Source organism: Pyrgilauda ruficollis, unplaced genomic scaffold (genome assembly GCF_017590135.1).
Source record: "Pyrgilauda ruficollis isolate IOZ18807 unplaced genomic scaffold, ASM1759013v1 scaffold53, whole genome shotgun sequence".
Lineage (NCBI taxonomy): Eukaryota > Metazoa > Chordata > Aves > Passeriformes > Passeridae > Pyrgilauda > Pyrgilauda ruficollis.
In genome coordinates, this window is record NW_024526933.1 from 2,134,681 (window position 1) to 2,160,457 (window position 25,777).

General features: G+C 36.4%; 1 protein-coding gene across 5 annotated transcripts in view; it reads right to left on the bottom strand.

Moving 5' to 3' along the window:
* The window catches only part of LOC121360698 (aminopeptidase O (putative)), a 184,104-nt gene that overhangs the window by 91,285 nt on the left and 67,042 nt on the right, over positions 1-25,777 (bottom strand). For all 5 annotated transcript variants that reach the window (XR_005956244.1, XM_041480744.1, XM_041480743.1 and 2 more), the window contains 6 exons: positions 22,613-22,802; positions 20,744-20,850; positions 15,492-15,594; positions 15,274-15,381; positions 9,358-9,401; positions 3,248-3,308 (listed from right to left, as the gene is read on the bottom strand). Coding sequence is in view for 4 of the 5 variants with exons in the window: in XM_041480744.1 (XP_041336678.1) it covers positions 3,248-3,308; positions 9,358-9,401; positions 15,274-15,381; positions 15,492-15,594; positions 20,744-20,850; positions 22,613-22,802 (613 nt within the window). In the remaining variant the exon portion in view is untranslated. The remainder of the gene's footprint in view (positions 1-3,247; positions 3,309-9,357; positions 9,402-15,273; positions 15,382-15,491; positions 15,595-20,743; positions 20,851-22,612; positions 22,803-25,777) is intronic.

The following is a 25,777-nucleotide window of genomic DNA, read 5'->3' on the forward strand; positions in this document are numbered from 1 at the left end:
TCTAATGATTTAATAAAGCATAACGGAAATAAAGTTTCCTATTCACTGAATGACAACACCAGTTCTTCCAATAAAATGGAAGTTGGTTCCCATAAGATCCTGGCAGATGATGAAGACAACAAGAAGAAGTCATCTAATAAAGGGCAAAAAAGAGGACCTTGGGAACTACTGACTTGTCAGCATCGTCTCTGTGACTGGGAAGATTATTGCAGACAGGGAGGTGATTTGAGACACCTAGCAGGACCTCACCAAGGGCAAGTCCTGCCTGACCAACTCAGTAGCCTTCTCTGGCTCCATCAGTGGACAAGGGATGGGCTAAGGATGTCATTTATCTGGACTTCTGTAAAGCCTTTGACACAATATGCTTCTGTCTAAATTGGAGAGGGGGCAAATCGATGGGTGGACTATTAGATGGATAAGAAAGTGATTGGCCAGTCGCATCCAGAGTGTAGTGGTCAATGGCTCAGAGTCTGAATGAACATCAATGACAAGTGGGGTCCCTCAGGGGTCAGTATTCGGACCTGTGTTATTTAATATCTTCATTAATGACGTAGACATAAGGATCAAGTGCACCTCACCAATTTGTGGATGACACCGAGCTCAGTGGTGCTGTTGACACACCTGAAGGACAGGATGCCATCCAGAGGGACCTGGACAAGCTCAAGAACTGGGCCCATGTCAGTCTCCTGAGGTTTAACAAGACCAAGTACAAGGTGCTGTGTCTGGGCAACCCCCAGTACTGTCACAGGCTGGGGGATGAACAGATGGAGAGCAGCCCTGAGGAGAAGGGCTTTTTGGGTGAGAGGCTGGACATGACCCAGACATGGGCACTCCCAGCCCAGAAAACCAAACGTGTCCTGGGCTGCATCCAAAGCAGCGTGGGCAGCAGGGGAGGGAGGGGATTCTGCCCCTCTGCTCTGCTCTGCTGAGAGCCCACCTGGAACCCTGCACCCAGCTCTGGGGGCCCAGCACAGGGAGGACATGGAACTGTTGGAGTGAGTCCAGATGAGGATCATCAAGATGATCAGAGCACCTCTCTGGTGAAGAAGGCTGAGAAAATTGGGTTTGTTCAGCCTGGAAAAGAGAAAGAGTGACTTAATTGCAGCTTTCCAGTACCTGAAGGGAGCCTACAAGAAAAATGGAAAAGCACATTTTACAGAGTATGTAGTGACAGGATGAGGGGGAATGGATTCAAACTGAGACAGTAGTTTTATATCAGATATGAGGAGGAAGTTCTTTACTATAAGAGTGGTGAGGCACTGGAACAGGTTTCCCAGAAAAGCTGTCTGTGTATACTCCATCCCTGGAGTGTTCAAGGCCAGGTTGGATGGGGCTCTGAGCAGCCTGGTCTAGTGGAAGGTGTCCTTGTCCATGACAAGGGGATTGGAACTAGATGATCTTTAATGTCTCTTTCAACCAAAAACATTTACAGTGTTATGATCAACAATATTATTGAGGGAGTAGAGAGAGGGAGAAGAGAGAGAGAGAGAAAGAGGTCAGCATCAGCTTGCTGCTGCTCAAAAGCAGAATAATAAATTGGCAAAATTGGCAAATTTTGTGTTGACATTTTTTCTACAGAACAGCTAAATTACCAGGGATATCTCTGTAGTCATTAAAGAAAATTTAAACAACTTACAATCCTGCTGGGTGTGGAAATATTTTTGATACATGTTTTGTTTATGTGAGCAACATATACTTGCAGGGTATAATGAAACTACTCACTACTCATTCTGAGCAACTTGTGGTACTCAGGAAAACAGTTTAGTTTGCACATTAGTCAAAACCATTTCCAGTTCTTTAGTCTGCTCCTGTCTTCCTAGTTTGTGATTTTAAGTTGATTGTCAGACATTAATAAAGCACATCCTCAAAATTATATGTGTAGATAAAATGCAAGAAAACTCTTACATTTCAGGAGCCAGTTCAGCCTCTTGCAGCTACAGCTATGCAACATCAATCTCCTCCATATACTTGAACCAGTTGTTTGACAATGTGTGCCATTTTTTTACCAAAAGTAAAAGCTTGGTTGAACATAGAATTAAAATCAAGGTCCTCTTCTAGGATATGACCAAGCATCAAGATGCATGATGATACTATCTCTTCCTTTTCTCCCTTCTAATTAAAGTTAATTTTATTTTCAATAACTTCAGAACAAAAAACAAACTCTGCCTTGATTTTACAGCATATTCAGATAGTCGCAGAGCATTTTTACCTCAGGGTACATTTTTCCCAAAAGCCTTCTACAGCATACAGGGATCAGTGGACACATACATCTCTCAAGCTGTCAAGGAAAGAGTTCAACCACAGTGTCTGAGTACAGCTTGGGTTCTCTGAGCACTGTCAGAGCTCTCCAGTTTTGTCCATTCTACCTGCAGACATGCTCACTCAGTCATGCTGCCTAAGCATCTGTACTTTTGCATATGGAAACCAGACCTTAGCATTCTGACTTTTAAAAGTTGGTGTTTTGTAGTTTTTTTTTTTAATACTAATGCAAGTGGAAACAAATTCAAGCACTAGGCAGGATAAATCACAAGCATCCTAGGAGTGCCTGCTTAGGGGAAATCAGTTAGAAACTGAGACCCCAGCATACGCTAAAAAATTATTTTGTATAACATTGGGTTTTACGAAGATTAATGTACAGATACCATTTGTTATCTGATCCCAGTTTTGGTCCAAAATGAGTAATCAGAGACTTCACATAGCATGGACACAACTAAGCATTTTCACTTCACCAAATTTAAAATATTAAAAAAACTTCTAGCATTAAAAGCAGAAAACAAAGCTCACTCTTAATGCTGGAACACCAATCATAGATGTTATCTATGCAGCAGATTTATAAGCAAGTCACAAAATTCACAAATAATCAAAGTACAAATAATTTAACATTTAATTACTCCTGTCAGTAATGCTTTCAAGTAATTCATATTCCAACTACTGTGAACAATGCTCCTTACATTTAGTAGACTCCATGACTATACTGTAAAGTATACTTTTATATGACTACAATATTAATTTATAGGATAAATTTTGTAAGATTTGCCCTTTGGCAGGGTTGATGAGGCCATTATAGAAGAAAAAATCTGCCACTAGTAAAAGCTAAACCCATACAAATATGTGGAAAACAGTCATCACCAAAACTGTTTATTTAATATCATACCTATTATAAGATCAGGTAGTGATTAAAAAATAAATAATGTAATGAGAAAATCAAGACTCTAGAAAGAACTGTGACCTGGTATTTTATATTTACCTTTGGTATTCCAGATGTATCCAGCCAGTTCTGGAAGATACTTTCTACAGTTAACCCAGACCTTAAAAAAAAAAACAAACAAAATTTAGAAGATATGCAAAGAAATACCAATTTTTTTCAAGTGAAAAATAACCCTTTAGAAGCTAGGCAAAGCTTCTAAATTCAAGTATTGGTTGTACTGCAGTGGTACAATATTCTTGGGGGTTTTTTTTTAATGACTAAAAGCATAAAAGGTCCTATGAAAAAATTAAAAGTAGATCAGGTTTTGTGTACCTAAAAGTCAAGTCATAAATTTAGTGCTGATAAGGCTTGATGGAGAAAGTGTTATGTGGTAAACTATATCTACGAAACACGTAAAGTATGAAGTTACATGTTACATGGATAAACTTCGGGGTTTTAAAAAGCACTGATGGATATTAATTCTCAAAGTTATTAAATGTCTAATATACTTTAGTTTAGTCCTTTCTGCACTCTCTTTATATCCTGATTCACAGTGAAGTTATAGAATAGTCTAGAGCTTTATTTCCCTGCAAAAGGAAATAGTCATTATGAAGCAGTGTCAGACTGAAATAACCACGCACATAAGTATTTGTAAATTCAGAAACTATATTTGCACTTTTACTTTTGTCAGGAGACTTTGTGATATTTACTTCAACTCTGGTGGAAGACTTCCCAACTTCCAGGGAAGCCAAATAAAAATAAATAAATAAAATAAAAATAATTTGTAGAAAATTTCACACATGCAAGTACTGAAAAAAGGAAGTTGAGTAAGCCCTCAATGAATACAAATATTCTGAGAATCAGAACATATGTGTATTATCCTGTGTATGGTAATGCCTTGGCAAGATTAATTCTAAGTCTTGCAGTTACTTTCACATATGTAATGTAGACTCAAACAACAAAGCATTCATGAAAAGAACAGTCATTTCCAAGCTCTGAATCAGGAAGGCAAACAACCCAGTAAACAATTTTAACTGATTAGATGATTTAAATAATGAGAAGCCAAGAACGAGCACTTCTACATAGCCAGGATTCTGAATTTTCAGGAAAGCACCACTGTGTGCATCAGATCACTATGTAAATCAATTTTCTACAGAAAACTGAACATATATGTGATGCTTGTGTAGTGTATTAAAACAAAAGACTAAACATCTAGACTTGTTCCTTGTAATTTTTGCAGACTTATTAAATTTAGAATATTTGACTGCTAATCCCTCAGACTATAATTATCTTTATCTTACCACTGTGCTCTAAAAATTGGTGTCTAGTCTTAAGTCAGGTTAGCTGAGTCTCTTGATTGGGAAGAGTGATAAAGAGAAATATTTCCAGTCAGCCAATTTACTTCCCCAGAAGAAGATGGTCTGGATTTCTTATTTCTGTCTGGTCACTAAAAAGGGTGCATACAGAACTAGCTTAAAACTGGATACCAAAATGTTATATAAGCAAAGGTAGATCACTTGGACTATACCATTTACTCAGTCTCAAGAAGCATAAGCATTCTGTCTCAAGAAGCAGGATAAAAATTTTTGTTATTTGTTGTTGTATGAATTAAACCCAATACTGCTTAGTGTTCTAAGCACTAAGGAGCTGAGAAAAATTCCCTTAGTCACACATTTAATTTGTCTTACCAAGGCATAAGGAACACAGCTTCACCATGCCAGCTAATCCCCTTTTTCCCTTATCCCCAGAAACTAAACCTATAGTGTGAGAAAAAAATCTCTGCAAAATAACCTATGTTATATTTGCTATGCAGAGCTGTTTAATATACCCTCTATTTAATTTCAAAAACTGACTTTGAAATGAGCTTATAACACTCAGGGGAATCACACTGTTCTGACACTACACCAACCCAGGCATAAACCACTAGAAAGTTTCTCAGTCTCTTCTAAAACTTTGTCATTTTTCTCAAGAGCAAAACCAGTAACACTTCTTTTTCTCTGCCTGCAGCACCCAAAGTTTCAGAAAAACGCCTGTCATACGAAAATATGCAATCTTCTTTGTACTTGCACACAAGTACTTTTTATAGTTCCAAATTAGGATATTCTTGTGGGCACCTATCAAAAAAGCAACTTGTTTAAGCGGCATTCAGTATTTTTTAAAAAAATACAATAGTAATGAGCAGACTATTGCAAAGACCTGCTCTGAATCTCTTAATTGTCAGTGCTGAAGAACTATGAAGATGTTGGAAATGCTTCTGCTAAATTGTTTGACTTAGAAATAATCCCCAAAAAATTATCACAAACAGACTACTATCTCAAAACAAGTTGTCCTAGAGAAAGAACAGAGAGCCTGATATTTGTAGAGGCTGCAGTTCAGTAAGGGCATTTACCACCTGCTTACATTGCAGTTAAGCATCTGTAAGGACTTAAATCTGGTGTTTGTGTGAATTCCTGAACAGCCTTCTGCTTAAGGTACTGAACAGTGGGATCTGTGTTGAGTTGACTAGCACTAACTCTTACGAGACCAAGTTTCTTCAATTGATTTGTACAACAGTTCCCTACTGTAAAATGAGAATGTGGTTATATCATTATCTCATCCCTTATTTATTTCTTTAGATGGGAAGCCCAATCAGCCTAGGAATGATTTCCTAATATCACACACGCAGTTCAGATTCAACATTTTAAAACAAAGTCTGTAAAATACTAACATTAATGATAATTTGAAAATTGGCGTTCTAAAAGATGGCTATACATAAAGTTTTCACTGCACAAGGCTGTAAGGTACTCTACAAATTTTAACATAAACCCACTTAATGGCTAAATCAAGGAGAAAAAAATCAAAGTATGCAATTGTTTAGGTAAAGGAAGATCGAAAACTCTGCCACATTCAACTGAAAATACGTAAACAAGCATATCTGCTTCATCATACCTTTATACATGTCAGTAATTTTCAAAGTAAGCTATTCCAGCTAAATATGCAGGCATAATTAGAGCAAATCAAAACACAATGATTGAGGATTCTGTCAACTAGACATACCTTCCTACAGATAAATTTTCTTTAGATTTTATCCAGCATACATATTTTGGCTCATTTAAAAAAAAAACAACTGAGGAATCAAAACCACTGGGAATAATTTTATACGATCATTTGCTTCAGTAGTTAGGTCCCTACCAGCTGTTTGTCTCATTCAAAATCACCACATTCACAACAATGTGCATGTGAAAGAAAGAGATACACCTATACAGCTGAGTAACTTGAAATTGCAGCATTATTTTAGCACTTAATTGACTATTTGTGAAGACATCCAAGCAACATGGTTAGTGAACCTGGGTTATAAACAGCAGAGCTATAACACAAGCCTTCCTTTGTCTATCATGTATTATTAAAACCATAGCTTATTAGTAGATTTGCTTGCTTTATTGAAAGAAATTAAGTAAAAAAATACCAGCAGAAAACCCCTATAAGCAGAACTGACCTGATCAAAAATATTTTGCAATCATAAAGTAGCTGCACAAGAAGCAGCCCTGATTTATCTAAGACTGGTGAAACTTTCTGTTACAAGGATAAACACTGATTCTTTGCACAGCTCACATGTCGGGCAGATGTGGAAAGGATCATCTTGCAGCAAAGACTGTGGATGCAAGCCTTGGGGAGAATAGGGCCACTGGAGTTTTATCAAATCTAGTGCATTCTGATATACAGAAACATAAGAGAGGGTTTCTTGGTGTTTAGTTTGTTTGGTTTGGTTTGGTTTGTTTCAATGTAGTGAAGTTTCAAATTATGAGTAAATAAAATGCCTCGGTGACATAAAATAAAAAGTAAATAAAACCTCTCCGTGGGATGTATTGTAGATTTTCCACAAAAAGGCAGGGATAATGTGAGACTTTAGCCAGTGCAAGCAGTATTTTAAAAGGCTTTGTAAACACAGAAGGATAATTATCAATATTTGTTTGTCGTTCTTTCCATTAGTCCTTCACTCAGATAATCAGTCTTAAAGGCAAGTTAAGAAATTATAAAGGATCAGAAGGTACTGCTCAGCTTATCTGATGTCAGTATTCACAGCTGCAGTCCAGAAGGATCCTGCTTCACAGCGTGGATTCCTGCAGCTAAAATGCCATTATAATTGAGTCAGAGCAGGAAGTGAAGTAGCCCTATAAAGTAGGCAGAGAACTGTCTTCCTCCAAGTACAGAAGGCAGCAAAAATCAATAAAAAGTTACATCTGGATCCTGGAGTTATTCATCACTGGGAATGTAGTAAAAATAATATCCTTTGAATAAAAACTGAAGGATTTAAGTACTTGGAGGTGAGAATCTTTTAGATCCAGTCTCTGTTTCCAATAGTAGAAAGCTAAAGTTACACTACTACAGTGTTAAATAACTACAGAAAATTTCCACACTGTTTCATGATAGTTTTCTGCCAATGTTCATCTTGTTCTCATTACAAAAGCCTCCCATAAGTCAAGTTCTACATAGTTTGCCCCTGTTGCCACAGCTGAGGGCAAGATTTGGTTGGATTACCTACTACAAATGTCTCTTTACTTATTTTTCTTTTTCTTTTTTATGATTAAGACAAGCCTCCATCATAAACTACAGTGCATTAGAGTACTTAATATTTGTCACGTTTGAAGAATGTAGTTTAAACAGTTTAAATTTTTTTGGTAGAACTGCACAAGTCTGAAAGGTTTTATTTATGCTACACAGTATTTTTTCTCTAATATTGAAATGCACTTCATTCCTACATCAAACTTTGTGCAAAAAAAACACTCATCAGCAGATGATCTCTAAAAATACTTGATTTTTATCTTTCCTCCATTTTCTTTTACCTCAGGTGAGTATTTCTGTACTAGAATGTATTCAAGACTGAAAAAAACATCCTCCCAGCAGATAAGAAATAAAGGCCTTCTGTATATCAAGATTCCTTGTATTGCTGCTGATATTTGCCAAGTAATTTTGGACATAGATAGTTCAGACATGCTATATATATGACCGTAAAATGAATTACCATATATCTGAAATTTCTTTCATGTATTCTGGAATGTGATGCATCACAAATGGAGCCACACTTCTTTTGCATTAGTCTCATTGAAAGTTTAAATATGTTTTTAGGCAGAAAAATGGATGCTTATGCAACAATATTTTGCACTGGGTTTAGAGTTCAGAGAAACACAAGCAAAAAAATAAAAGGAAGGAAAACAGAGGGGTTTTTTAACAGGTCAATGTATAATCATACCATTAAAAAAATCACTTTCACATCTATTCCATATAATATACCTCATCATATTTGGGCTAGAAACTATATTGAATCATATATAGAGAGTATTATCCACTACATCACTGGAGAATATAAAAGCACCCAAACTAAACTTGAGATGCCACAAAACATATTTTCTCAATGGTAACTAGCTTCTCTGTTCCTCGACCATTAGAAACAGAAGTGTTTCACTAAGAAACTCAATATATTTGACCTCTATGAATATAATATTTTTTTTTTTTTTTTTACTCCAAAGCACTCACACAGAGTTATGAACACTTTTGCAATCCTGGCCTTCAACACTGTATTTTTCAAGTGAATATTTTTAAAAACAGTAACATGTACAGCTCCTCTACAAAAGACTCTTTATTTGTAGCACAGCCTGGAATAGCACAGAACAACCCAAAATATAAGCCTCAAAGTGCTGCTAAAAACTATCATCTTCAATCAGTCACAGTCACACATAGGAGTATTTTGAAGCACATGTCAGGCAATTAACACTCAATTTACATTCATGTTTTCCATCTTTCCTCCTGCAGCACAATCTATGACTGAGAGGGGATGTACCAGACTAGGTGAAAAAATCCATCTTCTCTGGTATCCCAGATTCACAGCAAAGTTCTCGCATCCTTGCTGTAGGGCACCATGTGCCAAAAGCAGCTGGCAGGAGAATCACAGGTTAGTTTGAGCAGGCAGCTATGCCTGGCACTTCAGATTGCATTATGAACACACAACATCACCTGACATGCAAGTTAAAGGCACTCTTTGGGGAGACCATGGTATAGGATTACCACAAGTCTCATAATTTTTTTGTGTATATGTAATGGGAATCTTCAGGCTAGCACTATTTCTGGCTAGCACATATTAAAATCTTATTTCTACATATTTCTTTGGCTTCTCTAGCCCAATTATTACTTACTGCTTTTGTTTAGGAATGTCTTCCAACAGCATGCTAAGAAAATCCTGGAAAATGAACAGAGGAGCACAGTTAGTATGTTTACGAAGCCATAACCCTGTGTCTTCATTGCTAGTGAGAGATTAAAGACTACAGATAACAGAATGATAAGAAAAAGTTTATATATCCACTGGTGATATAATTACAACATAATGTATATTGTTATCTATATATTATATTGTCAGTTTTCCAACCCATTCAAGCAATGAATGTCAACACTGAAAGAAAATGCACTTGAAAAGCCTGCTGACTATTTTAACACAATTCCACGTTCCTACTTTTTTAGACACATACAAACTATACTTAAAACTCTTAAAGGCTGAAGATTTACATACAAAAGTTAAGAAACACCAAATTTAAGGGTGTTTACACTCTCTTCCCTGTGCTTATGTTATCACGTTGTCCTTCATTACATAACTACATGAAGCTTTTTCTTCCTTAGTGCACATGCCTGATTAGACTACATCTACTCCTCATTCCATGACAAAATTTGCAATATTGCTGATATTACCACATTAGCTAAGGAGTAAATTCTTCAAATAAAAGGTAGCTAGAATTTCTTTCATGGTTTTACAAAAACGATTAAATGCCAATGGAAGAACATTACTATCATCCTCACTCATGCCAGTATGATAAGCCCTCTTAAGAAAGTTACACCTGACATCACTAAAAGGTTCTCTGGCACCGTATGTTCTACATAACTTGATCTTAATGACAAACACTTTGAGAGAATACACTCCTTTGAACAATCACGTAATAATTGGATTTATTAATATGAAGCTGTTTCATAAAACCAATGCATCTGCTTTATTAATACTAATCTTCATGGAGACAAGTTTCATAGGCTAATAATGTTCCTGACTTCAGTATACAAGTACAGGCTGACTGTACTGTGCAACAATTGCGAATTGTTCCTCTCTAAGGTCTTAAAGAATGTTTCCTCAAAGGCAGAAATCTTTTATTTGTGGACCATGCAATAACAGTCAACAAAAGATACCATTTCTCCGTCTGACTAGAGCATTGTTAGGGAATCAAAGTAAGATTGACTGCAAATTGTAACTACTGGTAACATAGTTAAGCCTTCCTTCTTTAGATTATAAGCGAGACTCAGGCTGCATTGCAGTGGCTGCAAAATTGGCTTATAACAAAAAGTAAATTGCATAGTGCTGGGCTCAGTGTTGCTGTGGCAAGAACGCCGTCATTAACTGTACTAATTAATTATAACTGTACTAATTAACTATTTTTATTAACTGTACTAATTAACACTATTTGCACTGTGTGTACATTAATGCAGCTAGATTCCCCGGTTAGATTCCATCAATTTTCCATAATCAATCACACAGTGGATGGTTTTATAATCGGTATACTATATTATGAAATTAAGCATCTCCTTTGTTTTCCAAACATCAAAAAAAAGGCACTGTCATTCTACATGCCTTCTTAAAATTAGGATTAATCTATCATATCTTATTTTAACTGCTCGTATTTCAATGCTCCAAAACAGAGTAGGAAAGCAAATTACCACTTACCTCATATTAGCATGGCTTTTAACATTTGTCTATTATCAAGTCTGCATGATGCATCTCATTATAGGTCTGACTTTTCAGCTGTTTATAATTTTGTCATTTTAACCATCTGGAGTGAAATTTTACTCTCAGGCTACTTTTTCTTCCTCCACAGATGAAATGGCTCAGAAGTGTCCAGGAGAAAAGTCAGAGGGTAATGTGGGGGTTTTTAAGATTTAATGCCACTTCTTTAAGATGCTTTAGTAATTTTACACTTAGCAGCAAAGACTTGTGAATGACTATGGTAATCATAACTAAATTGTGGATCAGACCATAAAGCAAATTATAGTTTGGGTTTTTTTTGTTTTTGTTGCATGTAATTCAATGAAGATATAAAGAATATATGAGTTAGAAAATACATGCTACCACAGTACTGCAATATTAACAAACTGATTAAATAATATCACTTTCTTATATATTCCTGTTGTTCTTACCTAGCTAGAGACCCCAAGGCTAGAAAACAACTTTTCTCTATACAAAAAACTGTTATTCTGCAGTTTGTGGAATTCTATTGACATTTGGCCAAGCTGAAAAAAACGTTGAAAAAATGAATTCAACACATTTCCTAAGGATCTGCTAGCCCCTCATAATTAAATTCCCTGGTGACTCTCGTCCACTTTCACCACAGTCGTGACTGATGCCAATAACTTTAATCACAGTTTTAGCACTGGGCTTTTGCTGGACAGATCAAATCTGGATGCAGGCTGTGAATTTGACATCAAGGAGAAATTTTCTTTGCTCTGTTAATGGATGTACTGTGTCTGAGAAAAAGAAGGAAGAGCCAGGACCCAAAACCAAAGAAGTAGCTTGAAAGAAGTAACTGGAAATGAAGGCTACTTAAAGCATTAACTAGATATATGTGGTGTTAGAAGACCTTTTATTTAATATCAAAAGATGTTTTATTACTACTCCAGCTTTTGTCTTGAGCAATGGCCAGCAAGTTTCTACCCTTGAACTGTTTTGGAGAATCAGGCAAGTACCTCTCCCTGATTACAAATATTGATATCAAAAAAAGAACACTCAATATTAAAAGACAAATTATGTCTTCATATTAAATCCTCAAATCCAAACATTTTAAGTACTCTACAACCAAGAGATACTTTTGTTTAAATTCTCTGACTGGAATATAATGGGGTGGATAAAAACAGTGGAGATGTTATGACTGAAAGTGATAGGTCCAAATGGACATTCACTTGGCAACAAATAAACTTTGACTGCACTTGCATCCAGTTCCTTGAAGGAATAATCGTCTCAAAGTTAAACTATTCCTAAAAAATATGCAGTTTGTAAATGACATAACTAAGCAGCGAATATTAATTTGTCCCTTCTGGGTGGGAAAAATAAATAACGAGCACCCTTCTAGTTTCATGTTTATTTGGAATTCCTTCCCTAGACATTCTTCTGACTTTTGGTGACAATCCCAGACTGCACCTCCAAAGAGACAACTTCCTGTCTAGAGTAAGCAAGACTGCCCCCACTATACGTTTTATTATCAGGCCACAATCATTGGCCAGACAGCTTAACAGTGTAAGCCTCAGGTGAATGCAACCTCCATCTAGCTTTAGTAAAAAGTCAATTTGTTGCCCATTATAACAGACAGAACCACATGAAAATCAAAGTCCGCAAACAATTCCGTTTCCAAGGTATTTTTATTTCAAGATGAAATGGAACAACAGCTTTAACTCTGTTAGGAGTACCAGCAACTTGCACTTCTTTCTTTTTATAGTTAAAACACTCCAGTCATTATTTCAAAAGTTCACTCTAAGCAATTCGTAAGTGAATTCTCTCATAAAAAGAAAATGGAATTTTTTTTTTAATCCTTCTCAAAGATTCCAGATTTGCGTTACTCATCTGCAGCTAACTCAACTAAAATAAAGCTACTATTAAAAATCTACTAAGCATGCAAGCAAAATGAAGGAAAAAGAAAAACTGATTAATGTTTCACATCTGAAGTAATTTCCTTGCACCTGCAGCTCCTGTCTGGGAAAATTACTACAAACACAGCTTAAAACAAGACTAGTATTCATAACATGGGCAATTTTTCACTGTTTTACTTTCCCTCATTCCCACAATTCCTAAACCTGGGAACTTTTACAGTTATTCTGGACAAAGTGAAAGTATAGCACTATAATATTTAAACTTGCCATTTGCACCTCTATTTATTTTTAATCTTTTATTCATTTAATCACTGACAGCATGTTTGTTCAAGAATTATCTTGAATAAGAAACTTTGTACTGACTTGACTTCATTGCTTCTGCATTTACAACTCCTGCTGTGATTCCTCATATACCTATACCAGGCCCCAACAAAAACCGCAATGTTAAAGATTTCTTACAAAGACAGAAAATGCATTTTAATTGGATATAGCCCTATTACATTTGCATTTTTCAATGACCAAAAACCAGTATTGCATTAAAATTGTCTTCCCAATAATTTCACTAGGAGCTGGATTTAAGCTGATGGTAGACAAGGTAAAGCCACAAAAGTAAACAATAGAAGTTTTAATATACCACACTCTTCCACCATATCAAGTGGTATTTCTAAATGAAGAAAAGTACCTTTTTTTTTCTTTACATATATTAAGCAAATAGTTATGGACATATTGCACATATCCAAATAAAAAGTAGCCGAAGAAACAAAAGTTTAACTTTTGCTCTAATAATTCAGTAACAAAACACTGAGCAGTTTTTTATCCAATAACCAAAACAGATGTTTCTGCATGTAGTATTTAATCTTAGGAGACTGGAGTAGGTAAGCTACAAGTTGACACTTCATAGGAGAAGTCTCTAGTGTATGTGCTAGCTAGCTACCATGACTAGTAGCACAGCCTGAAGAACATTTTGTCAGTCTACTGACACAATTCACCCCACATCAACCAGGAGCAACAAGCTAACATTTTCTTACCAAAATCTGAGCACCTTTCTTACCACCAGCTTAAAATGCCGGGCTTCTTCTTGTTGTTAGCAGTCTTATGACTTTTGTAATTTTCAAAGTTCTAGCTGTGTAATAGTGAGGCATAATTTTTATGATTTTGGACATTAATGTACACAAGGCTCATATAATCACTGTTATTTTCCACACTATGCTTATGGTCACAATAACATGGCACAGGGAACAGCTGCAGCAATGTTAACTCCCTTAAAACCCCAAACATTTCTCCACAGGGCAGAAATGCTGAGTTAAGAACTACTTAACTTCCTAACTTCTGGGTGACTTGACATACAAAAGAAATCACAAGTCTGTAAGCTATTTGTAAGATACCTGGGCATACATCTCACCCCTTAAGAGTGAGATTCAAAACAGTATGCATGCAAGCAAAAAATCATTGTGGCTGGAAGAAACTGCAAGTGTTAGACTTCAGTTACACAAAATCAGAGGTCTTTACTCAGTGTTTCAAGGAAACATTTATCACTGTCCTGAATATCCTCAAATATTTCAAGCATAAGACCTTCAACCTTCAGCAAAGAAGGTGGTTTCAGAAAGTCACTCATAGCCCTTCTCTTTTCTCTTCCCTTGCCCCTCACTGTCATCACACTGCTCTTCTAGCAATGCTAAATATTTGTTGTGTTGTGGGTTTTGTTCCAGGCATTTTTTTTACCACAATGAGTTCAGTGACCTGGTTCACAGACACCCCCATGAATGGTTGTTTTCACAGCATTACTGAAGCAAGAAGCTGCACTGCTGTTTGTACAAACTGGATTCATCACCAGTGACAGGATTCCTAGAACTTTGGGCTCAGAGAGCTATGTAATTTTCTAAATCAAAACAAAACTAGCGCCAGTAGTTACATGACTTTTACAGAAAGACCTAGCAGGAGGTACATTTCTGCTTATAACCCTACTTGGCTTTGTCCTTATAAGAAATAGTGTGAAATTAGAAGCACTGAATGAAACAGCATGCAGATAGAAAGAAAATAAATTCAGAAATATAAGTTCTTCTCAGAAACACAGAGGAATGAGGGAAAAGACTTGACTGATCACAACCAAAAACCACATGCTAAAAGATCACAGCAATAATTCCAGTATGGCAAATGACCCTATCTTTGAGAACATCAGTACCTATGAACATTGGCCTTTTGAAGTATAATGTTAAAAAAATATCCCTCATTGTTTATATTATCAGATAGTAGCAGGGTGTGATTCAAGTGTCACTGTGAAAAAAATGTTCTGCCCTCTACCAGGTGGGAATTCTACCTGTAGTGCCAAATTACAATTGCCTCTCCCCTTACATGACAACCAGAAATTATGATTTAGGCAGCCAATCCAAACATTTGGGTTGTTTGTTTATCTGAAAGGTGAGGAACAAGCACAATACCTGAGAAAGAACAAGCTGCCCATGGAACTTAACGACAAATTTCCGTAAAGATGCAAGGTATGAGACCTCTCCTATTTTCCTTGCCAGAGATCGTAAAAGAAAATAACCCTGCAAAAAATTGAGGCAGAAGCTATGAGTTTTCTGATATCTAGAAAACTGAAGTCTTTATGATATTCATAAATATGCAATCTTAGTAAAAAACAGCTGACAACACTCACCTTCAAATAGTGAACCTGCATGAAGATTTTTTCTGCTTTAAGACCATATTTGACAACAGAGGCTCCAGACTCACTCAATTCTCCTGTGCTCTCCTTTTTGGGCCTAAAATGGAAACACACTACTTAAATTTTGGATAAGTAAGTAAAGAGATAAGTCATACTTTACAGGTTCTGATAGTTGAAAGCATTGTGTGGCATTAAACACCTGCGACTAATTTAGTCTTTTTCTTCACCATAAGAATATAAATTTACTTAGACAGTCTAACAAGTCAATTTTCTTCAAAATAAAATTCATCAGTAGGTTGGTGTAGTCTTTTTACAGTCAGCACGACACCAGGTTGCATGTCATTTTCCAGTGCAGACACCTTATGAACAAAGAGAAAAAAATAAACAAAACAAACATTTTATGAGAAGGGGAAATGGAGGGGAGGACAGTGAAGTCACCATGTTCAACTAGAGCTTTCTCTTTTTTTTACCTGAACTTTGGTTTAACAGCTTACATGACTATCCTTGCAAGAATAACCTCTTTCATCTGCATGCAGTAGATTGCTGAAGAAAGTGTTCTGATTTTCATTTTTCCATTTGGATTGGAAGAAAAGTAGTTCAAATTTTAAAAGCGGAAGAATTTTGCACACAGGTTTGAGGTTTACAGAGAATAATGTCTAGAAAAAAATACTATTTACTGCCTGATTTAAAATGCAATACTGCATCTGGTATGCCACGATCTACAACAGTTAAGTGTGGAGGACTTTTAGACTCTAAAGAGCAGAGCCTGAAACTAAAGAGAAGCTATGCAAGCATTTTTTCTTTATTTGTAAGAAGTGCTTTCACAGGCATAGTACTGAAGATAATCTAGATTTTTTTCTTCCATTCAGAAAACATCTCAACTAACAGGAGTCTGAGAACAGTAGCCTATCTTTGGAGCCTAACCCTGTGATTAAAACAACCTCTCCAATTCTAAATGTGGATTTTGAAATGGCCAGTCTTCAAAACCAAATGTCTTTCCCTTCATTTCTGCAGCATAGGGGAAATATGGGCCACAGTAAGGCAAGATCCTTCAAACCACACCACTCATGCAGGAGTGATTTCAAGAGCTTTGTAATCAAATTTTTTTTCCATATCTGTGGCTCATTTGAAGGAAGTGTTCTTCCTTTTTTATATCTGTGTCACAGTTTCTTATTACTGTTTTGTCCGAGTGCTAAATCAGGGTATTTTTTCAGCATTATTATTAGGGCTTGTGCACATGAAATCCACTATACACAAAATTTTCATAAACTGAAACTGTTTGAAATAAAATACAGAGAAAAAAACAGATTGAATTTTACACTGTGTTTCTGACATAGTTCTCTTCCATGTTATCATTCATAAATATCTTTCCAGTAAGATCTTCCCTCAACATTGAAAGAACAATAGCAGTAACTGTTTCCTTATTCTATAGCAACTCCAGTCCTTTCAGACTGTGTAAACATTGCAGACCCACTGTAGGAAAGCAGAAATTTCCCTTCTGGAACAGTCTCCTGGAAAGAAGACCTGCTGACATTCCATACATGACTTTTCATCATTGTCTGCATATATAAAATGCAAAATTTCCTTCAATTCCCTTAATAAATAGCCCCATCTATTGACTTTGATAAATGGAGTTTGAGCACAGGCTACAGAAGCCACACTAAATTGAAATCTCTCTCATAATCACAATTATTCTAAATTAGGCAACCATACTTCCTTCTCCTCTGACTTTGCGCCTGTCTAGATCTTAGGACTGACCAGAAAGAAGTATTGCATCTGGACGATGGTAGTGAAGAATTCCATAGAGAAGAAAACATATACACATTTCTCTGCAAAAGCTGTATATACATTCTTGAAAATGTCTGTAAAGGAGTGTAACTATTTAGAATGTAACACTATTCTCTGCTATCAGAACTTCAGAACAGTATTTTAAAGCAATGTTTACTGTATTTACCAGACATTGAAAGTACAAAGATTGAAATTTTGTTACACTGACCTACAAAAGCTACATCTAACCAGGTAGATAAAGTCCACCAATGCTAAAGACACCCTGTCTCAAGATACTCAAGATGCTATCTGGTACATTTTAGATACTGGCAAATTTCTGAAGGAGGCAGAAGATGCTGCTTTCTATTTGCTGGGATGATAAGTACATTGCACTAGTAAAAGTACAATGCACTGGGATATCCTTGGTAATTAAATGCTCTGATGTGCCAGGTGGTCATGAAAACTTACACAGAGACTGTAAGAGACCATCTGAAAGCATATTTCCTACCAGATAGAATAAAACTCTTCAAACACCTACAGAGCAGTCAGAAGCATTGCTTCAGGACAGAATGGACCTGACACAAGTGGAAGAGTGTAATTTAGAGTCAGATATCAACATTGGCTTGACTTAATGAATTACCACAAGACGCAGTTCAGCCATAAGAGCCAGGAGATGAAACAAGCATCAACACCAGCTTTATTCTGCAGCACAGAATGCTCTTCTTTGCTTTCCTCACAGGAGAGATGAGAGTGCTGGGTGAGAGTACTGGTGTTGATGATCACCAGCAAAATGAGTACCAAGACCTTTTTCATAGGTGCTTTTTTCCCTGCAGGGCTCTTTCAGATTCTGTGAGAAAATAGGCAAAGGTCTCTTGGAAGTCTCATCCTGTATGAGCATGGATGTGCCACAAAATTCTTCTTCAACGTTAAGATTGCTCGAGCTGCCTTTCAGAGCTGCTGCCTGTTGAAAAGACACTTATCCAATTTCTTTCTTACCAGACCTCTTTTTTTAAAGGTAGCCTATGACACACCACTTACTATAACATAGCACCAAGTATCCATAATAAGAAGAAACATCAGGCTGATCATCAGTTTGCTGAGTGGCTTTCACCCAGTCTAAAAAGGTATTCATTTGGTGGATCAAAAATTGATAGGATCAGCTGGTAAGTTTGGGGCAAACTTTTCCAGCTGTCAGGAGAAAGCACAAATAATCATATGATCAGCAGGCAACAAAAAAAGTAATGGAAAAATGAGCTTATGCTTGGGAAGAGTGAGTTGGTTGATTTTCTTCTTCCTGAAATTATTGGCAAGAAGTAACAAATAGTTATAACTTACCTTTAATACTCTGTATAAAAGCACAAGTTAGAACCAGCCCAAGCCTCAGTAAAGACTCAGAACCCAGACCAAGGGTGAGGACTGAGATTTTCTCTCTTACATGCCAATTTTGGAAAGTATGAGGACATATTTTCAGAAGGATGAAGAAAAGGAAAAAAACCCCAGTAAATACGCAAAAAGAAAATTTATTCATGTCCATGCCCCAAAAATATTAGAAAATATTTATATCTGACTGAAATCAGTAGGAAGTCCTTAAATGCAACCACAAGGAACTAGAGATATCAGAGAAGAAGAAATGGCCAGAATCACAAAATGGCATCATGTGCCTGGCCTGAAGTGTTTATTGGAGACACATTTTTTAAATGAAAAATTTTTTGCTCTTTTGTATTAGCATTAGGAATACCACTATCCAAAAGGTTAGAAAAATGCTTATTATTATGTAGAATAAATGTGCAAGTCAATAGAAAGTATAAGTTTCATTTTCAAAATAAATCAATCCTCCTTGAGTTTCAAACTACAAAGGATTATGGCCCTTAGAAAAATTATTTTGAAAATTTACACCACATAACATTTGATTAAAAGTAACATCTACATAAAAATACAAAAGACAACAAATGTGATTCCATAATGCTGAAAACGGCATTTATCGGGGGCAAAAAACCCCGATAAGCATCGTATCCCAGGAACCAATAGAAAAAAAAATATTTAAACCAAACAAAAACCTCAGCATGTAAATTGGTAGTTGTGTTGGCAGCAGCTGTATAACAACTAGTGATTAAGCTTGCCTTTGCATTTACTACTATGGTTAAATTACACACCTGAACATTTACACAACTGTGTAACCTCATTGGCTCTGCTTACACATAGATACACCATTCATCAGTAAATATAAAGTAAAACAGATCAGTGGAAGACTACAGTTACACAGATGGTGATATGCTTTTGGATTACATGAGGCCTTGAAGAGGAACTTCCATGGCGGTGAGCACTCTCTAGAGTGTCCAAATATAGTAGAGCCTTTTAGTTTCTACTGGGCAAGCACAAGAAGAAGGGAAGACCTTAAATGAATGAAATGGAAATAGTGTTCCAAAAACATATAAAAGTTGATAATCTAGAAGACGGGCAACAATTTATTCTTCACTTCCACTTGGTGACAGAAAGAAATGAAATCTACATTGTTTGAAACAAACAGCATTTCAGTTGTGCATTAGGAAGCAATTTTTAACTCTTAACACTAACTATCTTATTGAGACAGCTTGTCTCTCTTATGAAAACTTTTTTATTGGAGCCTTCTAAGAACGTGTTAATAAGAACCCACTTAGGATGGTCTGTGTGTTCTGCCTTTATTTTAGAGCAGGAGAATAGACTACATAATTGTTTGAAATCTGTCCCTGTACTTCCAAGATTTGGTCAGAAATCATGGCTAATTTGAACTAGGATTAGTAAACTCATTATTCTTGGTTGAATATCGTGAGGAGACAAGCTGTAGAAGCTCAGTGGATCTTGAATTAGACAGACATTCAAGATCAAAGACTGTTTGAAAATTCCTATCACACCAATCAGAACAGATTATTAATCACTGGCAAAGGAAGACTGTCTTTAGCTATCTATAAAGAAGCCTTGAGTTTAGCATCTGATACCTAAAGGCCAAAAATCTATTTTAAATATAACTATTAGCAATTTCTAATTAGAAAATAGGTTTATAAAGTTTATATATTATACTTTTTCCATGTTTTTTAAAGCTTCAATACCATACATTTAAAATACCATACTAATGCATGCACTTGCCTTCAGCTACAGAAAATGACACTGTTATGGCTTCCAACAGTGAACTTTTTCAGGAAATGGTATTTTATTTTTTCCCTGAATAGAAGCTCTTGTAAACTGCTCAGAGACATTTAATATCAAAATAATCCCATGGTTTTCTAAAAGGTTTCTATAACAAAGGGAGAAGCAATTGTATTACAGTCAAGATATATAACCCAGTCAGTTTAATTTGCATTTTCTTTTTTTATTAGAAGGAAATAAGGAAATGCAGTAGATTTAATCAGATGACTCGGATATATATCCTTTGAAGGGAGAAAATGTGGAAAACAGGAGAGAGCGAAAATACAAAAGCGATGATGGTGCTATCATATTGTTACCTTAAAACTTGCAGCTCTTCTTCAGAGTTTTGCACCTCGTCTCTGAGTCTGCGCCAGCGAAGTAAAGCTTTCAATTCCTGTTGCCCTTTTATTTCATCATGTGACAGCTACTTAGTAAACAAAAAACACAGATCACTGATTGCTGTTTCCCAACAGACAATAATAATTTGCAGAACAAGACACTGGGTTTGTTTCTCTTTAAGGTGCAGAAGAGGCAGGAAAGGGTATCAATATCCATGATAAAAAAATAACAGTTGCTGCTGTGAGACATAATAGCAGCACTAAGGAAAACAAAAGTCTCACTGTGCACATCAAATCAATAGTCAGTTCAATAGCTCTGACTGAGGAGAGAGATGGGCGTGTTGTATTCCCTTTAGTGAACGGCAAGAAACAAACTGAATTTACAGCAGAATACCTGACATAGAGGTTTTGGTTCCATCCTTACCCTTCCCTAATTGAGAGCAAAGAGCTACATTGTGTCCTGGCTTCATTCCTCTTTCCTAATATTTCTGCCATACTTCTGAAAGCTCCCTGTTGTGTTTTCCCCCATTTATGTAATATTAACAGATTCCTGCTTATGAAATAAATGCCAGGTTGCCAGCTGACAAATAATTGTTTTGAACATAATTATAATTTATGTTTCTCTATTATAAGAATAGATGGAAAATTGGGGAAAGCAAAAGCAGCTAATACTACCCTGCATTACATTCAATCACAACTGAAATTATTCTCAGAAACTATGGAATACACTCATAATCCTAAAATTCTATGATTGTATTGCATCAAAACTACTCAATAATGTTCAAAAGGTATGTCTTACATGATAACAAGGGAACCAATCACACTGTTCTTTTGTTTTCTCCTTTACACTCAGCTCCAAGAAAGATGTCTACTACAATCAAAATGCTTTCAAGTGACTAACAAAAGCAAAGAATTAATGTGAACAGCTCATGGCAGTGTAGTTATGCTCAATGTAAGGGCACTAATGAGTTTTAGAACCAAAATGGAAAAACCAAGTGTTTATACAGCCTTTCTCTCTTTCTTTTTCCAGAAATATGGTACATAATAAGGCACTCTGTTTAGTTTGGTGCTATAAATATGCCAGATACTTAATAAAATGGAGATTTGGAGGAGTGTATTATGTCAATTCCCAGTTCTACCATGCTTTTCCTCAGGTAGAAATCTGCAGACTAAAGGGGCAGAACCTGATGAAGGTACAGGAAGAAAGAACTGACATATTAAATGCTTGAAGTAGCAGAGGTACTACAGAAGTAAGAGTTGCATCAGAAAAACACTTTACTCGCTGACATGCAACTTATGAACTTCTCACCTTAAGGGGGGCAGTGATTTCTAAGTCTCTAACAGGACAGTAACTTGGTGGGCAGTAGAAGAGAAAAAAACAGTGTAAGTGCCAGTGTGCCCCATTTAAAATCACCTATTTTGCTTTGAGGTACACTTCTTGGTCACCCATTGGACGAAACCAAACAATTTTAATTAGGTGGCTGGAATATTACAATATGCAGTAAGACTGATGATTCTTCCAGTTTCAGGTATACAACAGAAGTGGAAGGAATGCACAGCAATTTTCTGATAATTGAATTTAATAACAGAGTATAAAACTTGTGGGAAGGTAATCATTGACAAACAGATGTTTCTATTCTTATTTGCACTTACTCGCTTCCTCTGTAAAGATTTGTATTCATTGTGGAACACTTTTTTTTTTTTAATCAAGTAAGCATGCAAATTCCAATACCATTTTAAAATATGTTACTTCATAGCACAGTTTGTGTTTTGGGGTTTAATTTATATCTAATTCACATATAATTTTGATTTCCACATTAATTTTGAAGCAACATGTCATCACCTTACCTGTTGTGCCCTAGCCCAAAATATATCTTCTAAAAAAGTGGCAAACCCTTCACTTATCCACTCTTCTGTCCAATCACGAGCACCAATGGCCAGTCCAAACCAAGCATGAGCAATTTCGTGGCACAGACGAGTTCCACAGAGATGGCTTCCTCCTGGCAGTACACTTTGTGACAGAAAGATGATGTGTGGGCTGCATGAGAGAAATAAGTGACAGAATCCATTACTGACCTGTTAGAACATGTATTTTGCATGTACATAATAATAACAGAACCAAAGAATGGCCTGAATTGGATGGGACCTTGAAGATCCCCTGATTCCAACTCTCCTGCTGTAAACAGGGACATCTTTCATTAGTCTCAGTAGCTCAGAGACACATCCAAACTGGCCTGGAACACTTGCAGGGATGGGGCATCCACAGCTTCCCTGGGAAACTTGTGCCAGAAGGAAGAACTTTCTCCTAATATTTAACCTAAACCGACTCCCTTTCAGCTTGAAGCCATTCCACCTTGTCCTGTCACTACATGCTCCATAAATAGTCTCTCTCCACCTTTCTTGCAGTCTCCCTTCAGGTCAGCTTTATTAGCCTGTTAGCTTCTTACTAGTGTATGCATGCTAGGTCATGACTAATAGTTTATATCTCAGGAATTTGTAGGAATTAAGTCGTACTTTATTGCTGGTTGGAAGAAAATCAAACTAAAATTCTACCATACAGCTGTAAGGTATTTGACCATCAAACAGCTATTAATTGTAAGAAGTAACTTCAACCAAAGTTTTATATTTTTCATGTTACAAGTCTGATTTATTTCAATAGAAACATTTATATATAAGCCAGGATAACAAAATACAAGCAGTATTAATATTGACAAGTATTTATCAGTTAAATGATCAAAGATGGAAATAAATAAAGGAGAAACACTTAATAAAGAAAACAAATCAGTATCCAAAAGTAGAAATTATCATACAGAGTAAAGCACATGTGTTTGTCAAAACTTCAAACAAGCTAAGATACCATCTTGTGATAAAAGTTGATCATTTTTGCAAATGTAGAGATAGGAAAACATATTTTACTACAACCAAAGAAGCAAGAAGCAGTAGATATCTACTTTTCACAACAGCAGGGGAACAATTCAGTCTGTATCTACTCTGCTTTGTACTCAAGCAAGAAGAAGAAATTGCAGGGGAAAACTGTTATGAGTTGTCACTCTGCTATTGAAAATACCCTGAACTGCAAGTTACTGCAGTTCCCAACTCATGTGCTATTGCAAGGCAGTTTCTGCTATGCTAATAGACTTTACAGACCTTAACATCTTGAAATGGATACAACTTTGAAACTAAGTACATTGAGGAAATAAAAGTAGCAGAATTAACCTTTCCGACTAATATCCAAGGGGTTAACAGGGCACCATGTCACAGATGGGAGTAGCAAGGACAGAAACCAAAACCACCATCCCATCCACAGAATGTTCCAGCATTAACCTATGCTACCCATGATCTGTATTTCAACTCTTCTCTCACTTTTCTCTCAGTTACAAATAAAACACAAGCATACCTTCAAGACCAGAGGTCTTTTAGCTCTAGCCTTCCAAGCACGGGAGGGGAGTCTATGGCGTTAAGACATTTCCAAGAGTCAAATATTATTTGTCAGCATTCCAAAAAGCTTCCCCACCTATCCCACCTTCTGTTGGAAATGTTAAAACACCCACAGTTTTCTTGGAACCAGCTGGATGTCTGGTACTGGAATCATAAAATATGATACACACGTAGATAGAAAAACATACTCAACAAATATCTCCTTATAAAAAGAAGTAGTTACCCAGCCAAGAAAGTTAATACATTTCAATCAGACAGCATTGTAAGACACAATGTAAGACATTAAAGTACTAAATCAAGGAATCAAGTAACACAAAAACCGCAAGTAATACCAGCAGCTCTCCAAATCTTTGCCAAAAGGAATTCTGATTAAAAGAATGAAGGGAGAGAGAGATGGGGAAAAGTCTGAGTTCAGAACATGATAAATCTTTTATTATAAAGCCCCTGATGAGAATAATAACTACAATTTTGAGGGTATTATTTTGGTCAGTTTTAAGCAAATGACCTCTAGTTGTGGCATGTGTACAGTGGTACAAAGAAAAACTGCAGAAATAAACCAAGTAAATAACATTCCAGACATACTGGTGGCAACATTTCAGCCACTTGGTTAAGCGAAACAAAAGTAACTCCATGCCTCATAAATAGGCTCACAGAACAGTCTGCAGGTCTACTGCAGAAAATATACAATAAAGAATGTAATTCCTGCTTTCTCCAATCACTTAAAAAACAGAAATGTCACATTTAGACAATATTCTCTTTTACAAATCACTTCAGTAAGGAAAATGTATATGAGTTAAATTTTGGCCAAAGAATATGAGCACAGCTTCCTACAAGGCTAAAATAAGATTATGTGCTGCAGCAGAATTTAATTTTAGATTCTGAGTAGAGCCAGCAACTTCCTTTCCTGAGAACAACTTAAATTATTTATTTTATTTTGTTTGCCCTGGACAAACAGTACTATCTCCAATTCAAACCATTGAAAAGTTCCCATTTTTCTTAAGAGTAATTTTATCAAAGACTGAACATGTCTCTGGAAGATGTCCAGCACCGATTAGTTTGGAAGTTTACATCTATGCATTTGTTTAAAAAACAGATTCTCTATTTTCAATAAATATTTGAATTCCAGAAACTCAGCTCCACTTATACTAACCACATCTACCTTTTTAATATCATCTAGGATATGCAATGTTCTTAGAATTGTAGAATGGCTTGTGTCAGAAAGGACCTCAAAGATCACGTAGTTCCAACCCTGCTGCTGTGGGCAGGAACACTTTCCAATAGACCAGGTTGCTCAGAGCCTCATCCAGACTGATCTTGAGCACCTCCAGGGCTGGGGAGTCCACAGCTTCTCTGGGAAACCTGTTCCAGAGCCTCACCACCCTCCCAGAAAAGATTGCTTCCTAACATCTAATCTAAACCTTCTGTCTTTGAGCTTGAAGCCATTCCTCCTCATCCTGTCTCTACCTGCTCTTGCAAAAAGTCTTCCTCCATCATTCTTATAGGCTTCCTTCAAGTGCTGGAAGGCTGCAGTTAAGTCACGCCAAAGCCTTCTCTTTTCCAGGTTGAACAAACCCA